This window comes from Symphodus melops, assembly GCF_947650265.1.
Source record: "Symphodus melops genome assembly, chromosome: 12".
NCBI lineage: Eukaryota > Metazoa > Chordata > Actinopteri > Labriformes > Labridae > Symphodus > Symphodus melops.
This window is the reverse complement of record NC_136702.1, coordinates 6968591-6982369: the sequence shown is the minus strand read 5'-3', so window position 1 is coordinate 6982369 and position 13779 is coordinate 6968591. Positions and strand designations below refer to the sequence as shown.

Sequence of the window (13779 nt, the reverse complement as noted above, 5' to 3'; positions counted from 1 at the left end):
ACTGGTCACAAACCTAATCACATTTCCTATAATTCTAATATCTACACATATTCCAGTATGCAGCACTTTAGTGATTTTAGTGCCCTTCAAACTTGGGTTTAATTCATCAAGTGTATGTTTCCAGTTTTACAGCACTCGTATAGATAGAGTTTGTGATGAAATTGGTTTAAAGCTTGATTAATTCAACCTGCATGAGGATTGACAAATGCTACTACTTTATATTATTGCAACTGTATACTGCTGAGGAAACCTATTAGAAAGGAAACAATGCAGATTGCATTTGACTGTACACCAATAACACCTCTTCTGCTGTCAGTCTACCAGCTCCAAGCTCACATGTACCTTACTGTACAGAACATACAGAGACAGTGGATTTTATTTTGAAAATGTTATTTTGCTTACAGGTGTTCATGTAGTTATGGCTGCTGTTACCAAATGCTGTTATAGTTTTATCCATTGTTTATTATTAAGTTATGACCGTGTCATGATCAGTTGTACCATGCACACAGGCTGGACAGGACAATGTGGGAGGCCCCTACACCCTAAGAAAGGTATTAAATAAAACTGGATGAATAAATGCTTAGAAATCTTAAACGAGTAAACTGTGAGTAAAATTGCTTAGAAATCATTGTTTGTGAATTGAGCAAGGACAAAAAACGTTTTCCTAATTGTATCTTCGCAAATTAACTTAAAGTGAAGCAATTTAAAGCTAAATTAAAAATAAATACTCAATGAAAAACAGTTTAATAAAATGTAAATATCACACCTTCTGTAATAAGAAATCAAAACAAACGCGCTCTTTTAAGAGCTTCGGGAAGTGACGAAGTTACCTTAGATCGTTTATTGATGCAGGAGAATCCTGTCTCAAGATTTATTTAAAGACTACAAAAATTGGAACGCATAATACAGAATTACAGAAAGGGAGAATGAAAATGTAAGATTTTAAAAACCATTTGTCTATTTAAAAAATAATGATATGGCTTGATAAAAAAAAGAAAATCCCGTCAATGATGCTTACTAAAGTGATTTTGGGCTACCAGGTTATTTATTCTGTGGGGGTCAAGCTTCTTGCCTTGCACGACATTTCTTAAATGTATAGTTTCACGATATTTAATTGAGAGAGCAACCCAGTATGAATCTTCGACTGTAAATAACGATCTTATACAGTCTACGTCGTAGACAGAGACAACGCCAGTGTAGCTCGCACGAGCTACACTGGTGTTGTCTCTGTCCTGTGGTGCGCAGAAAAGACGTCAGAGTGAGCCCTCTTACTTTGCTACGTTCTCTGGCCACAATTAGTCTCCATGGCTTTGATAATCCGGCGTGTTGGAACAACATCGCACATTTTCTGCAGCTGTGTGGGGAGGTGAGGGGATGCAGTACATCCACACTACAGCCTACAAATTGAAGAGTTTTTGAGAGAGCAAACGTGTTTTTCGTGGACACAAACTTTGATATTGATTCACATTTCTTTCTCATAGCTGTCATGTTAGCATGTGTTTCTGTTGACCACTGTACAGAATGAGGAAGGTGTGACGTTCATTTCCCTGCGTTTAGATGCAGATATGACAGAAATGTGCCTTTGCTTCTATATTTAAACACACACATCACGGGATGCGTTAAATGTTTAGTTATTTTCCTATCAACATCTAGTTAGCCATTTTAGAGGAACTATTGTACGTAATTAAGTACATATATCTGACAGTTACAGCTTTTTTATTTATTACACAATAAATCATTTTAAAGCACTTTTGTACCCTAACTATAATCTAGTTCACATTTATACGTGTTTAAGTAGAACAAAGTAAACTAAAAGGGAGAGAACTGTATTAATTATTGTATTGTATGTATTATTTTTTTAAATGGAAGTACATCAAATTTTGAATTTAGGACAACTAACATAAATTAAAGTACTTAGACAGTATTATGAGTAGTACTCCATTTCAGGACCCCCTAAATGAGTTACACTTTTTTTTTTTTTTTTTTACCCAAAAATCTTACAGTGTCTCAACATGTTTGTACCAGAAGTGAGAATAGAAGTCATTGATCAACAACTCACTAGTGTATGTATTAACTTTTTAACTCCTCCCTTTCAGTCCACTCTCTGCTCAAAGGTTGTTTTTAGCTGATCGTCGGTTGTTCTGGTCTGTGAGAGGAAGAGCACAAGCCTGCAAAGACTACTGTTCATCTATAACACGCTCAGTGACTGGTAGGTTTTGTCACAACACCACCGTCGTAAATGTGAACTTTAGATGTTTAATTAACAAGAGGAGCTAAACTCTCCAAACATTTAGAGGGACAGTCAGGACTGCGGCTCGTGTTCATGCTGGATTGTTGTTTCTGCTCCTCAGGATCCGTGATGAGTAAGAAGGTGCTGGCTGATGTAGACTGCGGGACGGACGATGCTCAAGCCATCATGTTGGCGCTGGCCGCCCCCAACGTGAAGCTACTGGGTATCACGTGTGTGCACGGAAACACAGAAGTGGAGAACGTGTGTAAGAACACACTGCGAGTTTTGCAAACCTGCAATAAACTGGAGGTGGGTGCAGAACTGTGATGGATTAGATTTTTTTTTATATAAATATTTTACTTTTTTGTGACCTGTATTTGTGTGTCTGCTGAAGAGCCGAGAGTTTAATTAATTTGAATTTACTGGCATCATGTGATATGTCAGGGTGCTTTTTATAAAATGGACCAACAGTGAGTTGTTGTTCTTCAGGCCGCATGACTTGAGGCAGAAACTGGACAAACGACTCATCCGCTACAAACTCAGTTAGATACAGGCAACATGTTTATTGTCAGCTTTTGGCTTTACACCCTGAAGGAGGATATGAAACCAACTATCTGACGTTGTTATCATCATCATCATCATCATCATCCTCATCCTCAGGAGAGAGAGAGAGAGTGGGGACTGACATAAGTAAAAGGAGTCTCAGGTTGGACTTGAACCAAGACTGCCTGCTTGAAAGAGCCCAGCCTCCGTCGCACCACCTAACCGCTACGACATCGGCGACCCCTTCATTTTGTCTCTTTACATGCATAACAATAATGAACAACAATATTTAAGTATTTGCCCCGTTTTAAACTAGGAATGTAAAACAGCAGGAAACGATTCCTGTGTTTTTTTCACCTACCAGATTCCAGTGTTTAAAGGAGCTGCTAAGCCCATCCTGGGAAACAGCATCAGTGCAGGACACTTCCACGGGCTGGACGGGCTGGGAGACGCCCCTGACCCCAACCCTCCCAGTGTTGACTTGGTTCAGAAGGAGGACGCTGTGTCTGCCATGATCAGGATCGTCAATGAGAACCCAGGAGAGGTGAGAGGCGTGACACGGCTCTTTCTGTGAGAATGCTCTTCGTTAAGGTTTTTTTTTTTTAAATCCGACTGTATTCCCCAGGTGTCTTTCGTTGCCACGGCACCGCTTACCAACCTGGCTCTGGCTGTGAAGATGGATCCATCTCTACCGAGCAAACTCCGAGGACTCTACATCATGGGAGGCAACACTGAGTGTCAGTTAAATGATTAATCACTTAGAAAATGTCAATCTCACCTGAGAGGCAGGTCTCACTGTGGCTTCAGTAAGAAAATGCTTGTTTATTGTGTTGTCGTTGGTGCATCTTCTCCCTGTAAGAGCTCAGCAGGTAATCAGTGAGTCTCTGGTGTTTGCTCCTTCAGCTCGAGGAAACACCACAGTATGTGCCGAGTTTAATTTCGCTGCTGATCCAGAAGCTGCCTACATCGTACTAAACGAGTACAACTGTCCTACATACTTGGCCTGCTGGGAGTTTACCTGCTACAGCAAGCTGTCCTGGGTAAGGCCTCCTTTTTCACATCATTACATTTAAATTCCTTTTAATACTTTAGTGCAGGCTTATTTGATTGGCGGCTGATGGGCAGAATCAGGCCTTTCAACCGCTTCAATATTAACCTTTAATCCCATGTTTGCGTTTCACACATTAGCTTAGTTAGCTCTAATGCTGTGGATGTAGACGTAACAAGCAGCAACCTCCATTGTTTAAGTGAAGCTAATGCAGAGGTGCAAAATCCTGCAGTTTCTCAAAAGTGCTTCTGCTTTTGTCTACACACTCATTCAAAAGTATAAAAAATGTAATCAGTTTTATCAGCTCATCTATCAATCTGCACACACTGTATTAGAGGATGAACATTTTAACCACTCATGTTTGATTTTACTTATGGTAAGATGCGTAGTTGACCTGATCGATAGGTGATAGGTTCAATCATATTCAGTCTATAAGCCATACAAAGGCTTTTGTTAAACTTAGAAATCATATTCTATTCAGCAGTTTTAACCCAGCCTGTTTCAACACAGTGATACGAAATAAAAAACTGCTCTAAACGTGCTCTAATTTGATGCTTAGATGAATAGTTGGATGGCTAACTCATTTCAATGCAGGACTCTTAAAGGTCAAACACAGGAACGATAAGTGTTTGTTTTTTTCAAAATGTGACCCTTAAAAAAAAAAAAAAAGAATCCATTTCGCCTGTTTTAATCAAAGTAAGACATCAGGGAACGGCTGCTGCTCTGCGTTTACCTTTCTCCTCACTTTGACAGGAGTTCTGTGACGCCTGGTTGGCGCAGGACACCGACAAAGCTCGCTTCATGGCTCGGATCTTCCGCCACAGCATCGAGGCCTCAAAAAGCGAGCGCTGCGAGAAAGAGTTTGTCGCCGGCACAGGTTTCGTCTCCTGCGACTCGTACGCCATGGCGGCCGCCATCGACGATTCGTTCGTCTTAGAAAGCGACGAGTACCCGGTCAGCGTGGAGCTTGCAGGCACACACACCAGAGGCATGATGATAGTCGATACTGTGGGATTCATGAAGAAGAAGAGTCCTCAGAAGGCTTTCATCATCAAGAAGGTGGATATGAAGAAGTTTGAGCAGATGATGATGGCTGCTTTAAAATAACAGCTTCACCCTTAAGTGAGAAACGTCTGCTGTTTCCGTCCACATTTTCAGTTTAGTTATAATTCTATTCTTTAAGAATTATTCCTCTATTTGTGTCTGTTTGGGGTTTTTTATATGACATCGAACAACTTGTACACTACATATTTGTTACATTGTCTAGGAGAAAACACTGGGACAAAAGACACATTTTATACATTCTAATATAAATTCCTATTAAAAAAAAAAAAAAAAAAAAAAAAAAAGAATGTTCTCGATGAAAGCACTTCATTAAATGTACAACAATCATGTTTCTCATCATTTTATTCATTACGTGGTTGTTTCATGACATCACAGTCACATCCTGTTTCATCCAGATGAAGCTCCAGACAGTGAACGCACATTTTTCTTTCAGCGTGTCATTTTTTGTTTTCTTCAGTGTCAGAGTTCATTGTTCTTTAAAAGCTGGTAGTCCTTTTGCTACCTACTGATTCGACACGTTGTAAAGCCGCTCGTGATGTGACCTGCGAGCGATGCTAATCCTTCACCCATGAGGCTGAGTTCCTATGGCTCCTCAGTATCCTTTCTTTCCTCTGAATCTTGATCTCGTGTCCAGCTGTTGAAATACAAAAATCACATAGTTAAGGGCGCAACACAGCTTTCAATATTAGTATTTTTTCCAAAATGTTGGTTTAGCTTCTGGTCACTGTGGGGGAAGCAGCCCTGAGCCACATCACAGAAGGGGAAGATAAATATCCCGCTGTTGCCTTTCGCTCTTCCACCACTTCCTACTTTTAGAAATGTGTTTGACAAATGTGTCCCCTGGGCGGACTTACCTTTTTTTTTAAATTGTGCAAAACGTACAAGAAACAATACATACCTATAGACATTCTTACATACTGACAAAACAAAACAATATAACATGGAACAATACATACTTATAGACATCCTACAGCAAACAAGAAGAAAGAGAAAAGGACTTTACAGATTACTTCCACAAAATGTCTCCATGATAGTGTATGATTTATGCAGCTTTGTTATTCTTAATGTCTTTGATTGTGGCAACATAATGGAGTATTTCTTTTCTATAAAGGTGCAATGTAGGGTTTAGCTTTTGCCCTGTTTGTTTTTATGGATATGAAATTTCCCCAAGTTCAAAATCAGAACTGGGCAGACTTACCATGGACCTCTTGCACTCGAAGAATGATGTCTGCAGGGCTTTGCAATGGCCTTCCTTCAAACACTCACTGGGCAGCTTCCCCTCCTGATAAATTAAGAACAGTAAATATACTGTACGTACAGATCATGAGCAGCCTACAGCCCTGTCTGACTCTTAAGACGTAGTGCTACACTGCAGATGACAGAAATAAAAGGTGCCTCTTTAGAGCAGTGGTTCAACCTTTGTTAAGCTTGTGACCCCACTTTGACTTCACCAAACTCACAGTAACCCCAAACGTAAAAAAAACACACATTTAGTATTTCAGGTGGATATGATTTCTGCACAACGCAGAGAACAGTCACGTTCATTCGCATCGTGTTTAAGCATTGGCCCACATATCAGCCTTTTCCCATGTATTTTAATATACAATTATATTTACTGACCAAATAGATAAACATTTCAGGCGACACATTGGAGCCAAAGGTTGGTCAAGGCTGATTTAGACTGAAGACAAATTTGCTTTAGTCTTATTAACCTTTAATACTTTTTATTAGGTATGTTGCTTTATCGTCACCATTACTCCCAGTAGGCTAGATAATAATAACCTTATGCTAAACCAGTATGAGGCAGGTTTTAGCCTTCTGGGGAAGCTTGTAGTCGATAGGTATATTCTCTTAAAGCTGTAGTTGGTCATGGCAGAATAAAGGACGTTTACTTACCTTCACCACACAGTCATGCTGAAGGAGACAGGCCTTAAAGTCCTCCCTGATTCCCGCGCATGCTCTGTCATCTTCCTCTTTGTCCTCGTAATATTTCGGCATTGTAAGTAATGCTCTGAAACAGCTGTATCCCCTTTAAGCTTACCTTCAAAGTGTTGAAAATGGCAAGCTAACAGCAGTTACACTAATGTTATTATGAAAGTTTTCAGCCATCTTTTTTCCACATTGCATGATGGGAAGACGGAAGTACCCGCAACAAAGAAGGGCATGCTGGGAGAACTTGTAGTTTTTTGTGTACATCGACTGTGTACTTCTCTTTTCTTTTTTTTTTTTAATAAATGGTGTGAACAGATCTATACTGCAGGGGAAAGTCCAAAAAAAATATAAGTCGAATTAATCTTTGGAGGCCAGTCTTTTTGTTTACCGGTTTCTTTCCAAATCAAACCTGTTGATGCAGATGAATGAGTGATTCAAATAGAACGAAATCACAACACAAATATGGCCATGAGTTCTACCAACTTTTATCATTTATTTCAAAGATGTCCATGAAAAATGATGTCAAAAACATCAAAGGCAGGCATAAACATATGAATGATGAAGGCACATGAACCGATGGGTGTATGTGGTTGTCTCTGCGATCCACTCTGCAAATACAGTATGGGGGTGGGGGGGTCACAAGACCATTCATGCTGTTTTCATGCATTCAGTTACTGTTTGTGTGCGTAGATGCAGAGCTTGAGGGAAAAGTCAATCCTGTAAGCAGTATATTTCCCCTATCAAATGCTGAATTTACAGGAAGTTACAGTGACTTGCTCCTATCTTCTCCCGACTTAAAAAAACAATCTGATAAGGAGCCAGAAATCAAGCCACGTAATTTTTTTTGCGCAGCTCTAGCAAGAGGCTGAGGAGTCTGCTTTGACCTAAAGACATTGTTCATTATTTACGAATAAACTATGCCGTTTTGTCCCGTTTTTGTTTCATTTCCAACAAAAGGCACTTCACTAGCCCCTTAAATAAACCACAACAATGTAAAATGAGGTTTCATTTAAAAATAGCTTCAACTCAAAACATTTGCCACACACAAATCAAAAACATGTCAAGTGAATTTCAATAAACTTTCAAGTGATGGAGAAGAGAGAGAAAGTGAGTGAGGGAAGGACAGATAATGCTTGCTGCTTTTTTTTTTTTATATATATATTTACAATCAGTGGAAGTACTACACAACCTCAACCAAATCATACAACACAAAAGGCGCACTCTGCAATGATCAGTAGTCAATATTCTGTCCGGTTATTAAAAAACGGACATTTGATGGGACAAAAAGAATCGCAATAAGCATCTTTTATGGGAAGATGACAACTTTAGCACAATGGTGAAGGATGTCATGGTAACGGAAATGATTAAAAACACAGTGCAAATAACGCTGTTTCAAGTGAGAACACAGAGATACAGTTCCTAAAATCCAATCACTTGGACTGCGTGTGTTAAAAAGACAAATTAGCATTTCCAGCAATCAAAGTGTAGGGAAAACATGAAGGGGGGAGGGAACAGATTGAAATATTGTTGCTGAGACTATTTTCAAGGGACATGGGTGTAAGGCACATTCTTTTAAAATTTCGACTCAAGACTTCTTCAGTAGAATCTATTCACACCTCCTACCATTCAGTATTTTAGCAGTGAAATTAATCGTTTAAGTTGAAACATAACACTTCAAGTGAAAAGAAACAGGCACAGCTACTTGCACCAACACACAAAGCTTCTTCGCATGTAGCCATAAAGATGAAAACAAAAACGTACTATAGAAATCAAGAAAGATAACATAACACGAATGCAAACAAAAACAGACTCCCAGCCAACATAAACATCTCTTCATACAATAAAAATATATTTTTACCTCTTGTACAAATTAAAGATTTATTTCAAATAAATTAAGTCACCTTCATAGATCGTCATAGCTGTAATAATATATCAATATAACAATATATTCCTTCGGGAAAATGACGCCAAGGCAATGTCTGATTGGTTTACTATAAATGGACACTGAGGTCAAACACGACCTGTCAGACAGGAGGTGAAACAGATAAGGTGTTATGGTTTTCATTTCTTGATGGATTGGGGTAGTTGCCACTGAATCTGGCCGATTGGTCGACGTTGTTACTGACTGGCTCATCCTGAGGTTTTTGTTTTGTTTGTTTGTTTGTTTTTCCAGGAGAAGTGGAGTATTTGAGTGGGACTGACAAATCTCTGGAAGTGATGGAAAAATTTGTTTTGTACGGGCTGGTGTTGATCGAGAGCTCCGTCCCCTCTCTGCGGAGAACAGAGAGCGACCGGCCATTAGTGATGACAACATTCTTGGTCATCACGGGCTGAGCTGAGGCGCTAGTGACAGTGCAATGCCCCAGCGGGCCCAGAGGTGGCAGCATCGAGTAACAGAGAAAGATTTGGCAGCATGTAAACCAGTGGCCAGGTGACTGGTTCTCCCCAACATTTGATGGTTTGTCTTCATTTATCCCAGACGTTTTTTTTCTGATTGTGTTCAAAGCTGCTGAGTAAAACAGTCACTTTGAGAGCCAGAGCTGGGAACAGATGTCTTCACGTACTTCACTGTTGTTTGTTAGACAGTAGTTTTCACATTCTCACTAAAATGAATTAAGAGCACAAGAGTGAGGGAGAGATGCAGAGAGAAGTGAATGGATGGGAAGCAAAATAAAGTACATTATGAGAAGCGGGGACAGAGAGGTGGCGTTCCTCAGATGAGCTCAGACGAGCTACTCTAATGACTTCACTGCTGGTTGCTGGGTGCCAGAGGCCCCGCCTAGCCAGTCCTGGAGATTTTAGTCCCCCTAGGGCTATCATTCATGTGCCCGAGTCTGGAAGGATCAGCCAGCTATCCTCTTTATATGTATCTGCAGGAGGAGAGCAGAGCATCATGTTTAAAAAAAGAAACAAGGCAGCTTGAGGTCTATGGAAACATTGTTTTTTTTATCATGTGATTGGACAGGACATAAACAGTGTGGCGTGAAATTGGCTTACTTCGCTGAGGATTGCCCACACAGCCGAGTCTTTGAGAACTGAAAGTCGAAGTGCAAGGACGGGATTGAAAGCAGGATCCACAGCGCCTTCTGACACACCTTTCACAAACTGACCTGTGGGGTTTTAGCACATTAAAAAAAGCATGTATGAAGCCAGATTGATCATATTTGTAGAGAGGTGGAGGCGGCGAACAAGTGACCAATTACTTAGGTTCTCAAGTTAGAGAAAACTAAATGTGAAACATAACTTTGTAGCACTAAGTTTCACGCTTGAAATATGTTGTGTTTTTTACCTAAAAAGCTAAAATGTGAGTAAAAGTTTAAGTGTAAAGAAGAAGACAAAGAACTGCAGGAAGAGCAGAATACTTAAGATGAACAACTGGTGTGGGAAAAAAAAAAAAAAAAAGATTCCGTGACAGAGAACATTTCACACATGTTTGACCACAGTCTTTCACTGCAGACACGTTCAGAGTGAGTGTGTAATCTGATCATGATGCTTCAGCGTGCTTGCATGCTCTTACACACTTTAAACACAAACAGACAGGTCCACTCACCGATCCTGTAAAAGCGGTCTTCAGTTCGCTTGTACTTTTCTTTGGTCTGCAGTCCAGTTTCCTAATATGTAAAATAGGGAAGGAATGGACAGTTGGGTTCAATATAAACTACACATGATATTGAGTCCTTGTTGCAGCATCACTTGAACACATGCTAACAGCTGTGCCTGCATTGGTTGGCGATCACAGCGTAAGAATGCATCTCCTCCGGCGCTGCAACGATTCTGTCACACTTACATGTCTGTCAATAATCAATATGCTATGTCCCTAAGAGCAACCGCTCAATGTAATCCAATCAAAACCGTTTGCACACCACACCACAAAACGGGGGCAGACTGTGGTTGGGGGCGGATGTATGATTGTGATGGGGAGGCGTTTCCTTACCGAAACAGGCAGTATTTCTACTGTGGTGTTCTCGATCTTGTCCCCTGGGTGCTCCTGATTACCGCTGCGAAATAGGAACCTGCCAATCAAATCAAGCATTTGTTAGAATATACACCTCCACGGATAAGCAATGCTTACACTCCTCTCCTGCCACACATACAAAGTACATGAAGTCAACGGTGGAAATGTGGTTGACTACGTAACAAACAAAGCATCTCGTCACCAGGGCTTCATATTTAGCTGGATAGAGATGATTAAAGTCTTTTGAAAAACTAGTCAGAAGTAAAAATGAATTCAAAATGACTTTTAAAAAATACTAACACAAGGTTGATAAGATTCAAAGAAGAAGCAGGAGAAAACAGGAAGAATTATTCAGCCAGAGACACATCAGAGAGAGTGCTGTATGTCTCTTAAACAAAAAGGCTCATGAGATGTTGTCTAATCAGCAAGGCTGAAGAGCCCGAGCCAACACAATGGGTGTCATTCAAAAGCAGACAAAACACTTGAGAGTCAGACAGGGGAACGTCAATGGCTTCTGTCCAACTCACTGCCACTTCACCGAAAAATGACCTGCAGCCTCCGAAGTGTGTCATCCTGTCTAATGCCATCTCTACCACTGTACGCTAAAACCTCCAAATGACCAAATGTGCAAAGTTACAAACCATTTTCTGAGAGCATGAAAGGATATATTTTCTGATTGTTCTTTACAATGTTGTTCTATATATATATATATATATATATATAAAATACTTTTTCTCATACTCATACTCTAATACTCATTTCGTTCTTTTTTTATCTGTGTAATTTAACTCGACTGACGGCATGGTTATTACACAGGTCTAGCCAAAATAAAACAGAAGCATTTAATGCACATTCATCACACAAGCCACAGATTAAGTACAACGTGAGAACATGTCACAGGCATGTCGACTAAAGGAAATGTGTAGGATGCTGTTGCTCCTCAGCTAAATGTACATTTCTCCACCACGTTGTTACTTGGAATAAGGCAGTATGCCTATCCTGCCTCACAGCCAAACATCAGGTGCAATTGCACTAACATGCAGCCACCAAATCCAGAATTTTATCGTTTGTGTATTTGTCATTATGTTTAACATCCTTTTCAGGTCTACTTTGATCCAGGCCGTCCGTCTCCTCCATCACATCTCTTTATATTCACCGCCTTGCCCTTTCTCTACCCTGGTGTCCACAGAGAGAAGGCTGGGCTATGAATGCTTATTTTAGAGCACTCTCATTAACTCACCCTGATCCCTGAAGACATGCAGCGCGCACACACACACACACACACACACACACACACACACACACACACACACACACACACACACACACACACACACACACACACACACACACACACACACACACACACACACACACACACACACACACACACACACACACACACACACACACACACACACACACACACACACACACACACACACACACACACACACACACACACACACACACACACACACACACACACACACAGAAGCTAAACCTAAATCACTGAAGGGCAGCGATCAGAAAGAGGAAAAAGAAATGTTTTGCATGTGCCTGTATAAGCAAACGCTTTGGCCATATTGAGAAAATATACTTCAAGTGCAATTCTCCTTTGCATGCTCGACATCTTATTTGAATGTAGGTGAAGAGAAACTGTTCTCGAAATCGTTACAGCCCTTAACACTTGCCTGTCTATGCTAACAGGTCTGTCAAATTTGAAGAGGACGTAGTCTCCTGCTGTCGGCGTGATGGCCCAGAAAAAGTCCTCCCCGAGGTACGTCTTCTCCAGTGTGTGACCCTGATACACCTGCGTGAAAACAAACCCGTTTGGTCACTTGATTTTAAAGTTGTCGTGTGATGCAAATGATTAGGAGTTAAAAATAAACGTCACAGTCAAGAGCCGGATATTTACATCTTCTAAGAAACTCTGACACGATACCTTCATTGAAGTGGAAACCTCGGCGGGGGGATTCACATGCATCTTGTGGAGCAGAGGCTTCAGGAAGTCCTTGTCCTACAAACACGCACGCACGCATCACTATTTACTCACAGGAAGTTGACTGTCCTGTTTTTGTAAAGAAATGACTGCTAGTGAGTGAGACTTACTGTGAGTTTTTGGATTTTCCCAGCAAGAGACGAATGGAGTCCCACATGCTGAAACAGGGAGGGCCTGAATCGCACACGGAGGCTGGACTTCTGCCGCTCACAGTGTTTCTTCAAAAAACATTTAAAGAAAAAACGTTAAAGAGATCACCTCCCATTAAACTGGAGGTCATACAGTATCAACACAGTGAATGCAGCACATACAGCGTCTTTCTCTGGATTGCAGACTTTGACCCAAAGGATGTGATCCAGCAGCCAGTCGATGGGTTTCTCTTTGTAGAACATGAAGATGAACTCAACGATGAGGTTTAGGTCTGGAGCCTGGAACATTTTTCCTGAAGGACAGAGAACAGAAGAGGGGTTACAAACCATCCCTTTTACCTGAGGACAAGCAGTCAGCGTCAACATGATCTTATTATTTGCTACAAGACGTGCAAGAAATCTAACTCCATGGAACAAGAAAACAATTGTAACCTTTTAACTTGGACTAAAGATCAGCCATCCCTCATTAAAAATGTAAGGGGCAGATTATATAAGATTAATCTTCTTTGTACTCATTTTCATTCAAAATGTGAGATTTTATGTTGTATTGTTTGTTTAATTAAATAAAAATGTACCAAAAGAAGTTTATAATGTATAGCTGCATTTGAATTAGCTTCTACCTGTCAAATAACGGCACCTTTTCAAAATGGTTGGGAGGCTTAATGAGCGCACATCTTTTCAAGCCACAAACGACTAAACAGTAGAAGAAGAAACGGAACAGAAGAGCGACCCATGACAGAAATAGATTGTGGTTAGCCAAAGCTACTGACAGGAAGTACGGTACTCTAAACTTCTTTGTAGAATTAAAATCACATTCTTCATGCGCAGAATAAAATACAGTCACATGCCAGAAAA

General features: G+C 40.5%; 4 protein-coding genes across 4 annotated transcripts in view; 2 read left to right on the top strand and 2 right to left on the bottom strand.

The window, feature by feature from the left end:
- The window catches only part of mfsd9 (major facilitator superfamily domain containing 9), a 73352-nt gene that overhangs the window by 33337 nt on the left and 26236 nt on the right, over positions 1-13779 (top strand). The window lies entirely within an intron of this gene.
- LOC306832517 (inosine-uridine preferring nucleoside hydrolase) lies at positions 1261-5213 on the top strand. The gene is made up of 7 exons (XM_079357270.1): positions 1261-1366; positions 2097-2209; positions 2352-2539; positions 3138-3317; positions 3399-3510; positions 3677-3813; positions 4575-5213. Exons 1-7 carry the CDS (start codon positions 1305-1307, stop codon positions 4926-4928), a joined length of 1146 nt encoding a protein of 381 aa, XP_079213396.1. The 5' UTR covers positions 1261-1304; the 3' UTR covers positions 4929-5213.
- coa5 (cytochrome C oxidase assembly factor 5) lies at positions 5211-7040 on the bottom strand. Its single transcript, XM_079357275.1, has 3 exons — positions 6783-7040; positions 6085-6168; positions 5211-5520 (listed from the first exon to the last, which is right to left on the bottom strand). Exons 1-3 carry the CDS (start codon positions 6882-6884, stop codon positions 5479-5481), a joined length of 228 nt encoding a protein of 75 aa, XP_079213401.1. The 5' UTR covers positions 6885-7040; the 3' UTR covers positions 5211-5478.
- mgat4a (alpha-1,3-mannosyl-glycoprotein 4-beta-N-acetylglucosaminyltransferase A) overlaps positions 7288-13779 on the bottom strand; it is a 33873-nt gene continuing 27381 nt past the window's right edge. Inside the window, exons 9-16 of the mRNA XM_079357255.1 lie at positions 13087-13217; positions 12886-12993; positions 12719-12793; positions 12468-12586; positions 10753-10831; positions 10369-10429; positions 9816-9928; positions 7288-9688 (exon numbers count right to left, since the gene is read on the bottom strand). Coding sequence (XP_079213381.1) covers positions 9662-9688; positions 9816-9928; positions 10369-10429; positions 10753-10831; positions 12468-12586; positions 12719-12793; positions 12886-12993; positions 13087-13217 — 713 coding nt within the window. The 3' untranslated portion in view covers positions 7288-9661. The remainder of the gene's footprint in view (positions 9689-9815; positions 9929-10368; positions 10430-10752; positions 10832-12467; positions 12587-12718; positions 12794-12885; positions 12994-13086; positions 13218-13779) is intronic.

Bases quoted from the DNA above. Each gene is read 5' to 3' on its own strand.
- coa5 (XM_079357275.1), bottom strand. From the start codon at position 6,884: ATGCCGAAATATTACGAGGACAAAGAGGAAGATGACAGAGCATGCGCG. The intron at 6,169-6,782 runs GTAAGTAAACGT...TTAATTTATCAG, and splicing joins AGCATGACTGTGTGGTGAAG to GAGGGGAAGCTGCCCAGTGA. The intron at 5,521-6,084 runs GTAAGTCTGCCC...GTATTTCAACAG, and splicing joins TCGAGTGCAAGAGGTCCATG to CTGGACACGAGATCAAGATT.
- LOC306832517 (XM_079357270.1), top strand. From the start codon at position 1,305: ATGGCTTTGATAATCCGGCGTGTTGGAACAACATCGCACATTTTCTGC. The intron at 1,367-2,096 runs GTGAGGGGATGC...CCTCCCTTTCAG, and splicing joins TTCTGCAGCTGTGTGGGGAG to TCCACTCTCTGCTCAAAGGT. The intron at 3,814-4,574 runs GTAAGGCCTCCT...TCACTTTGACAG, and splicing joins GCTACAGCAAGCTGTCCTGG to GAGTTCTGTGACGCCTGGTT.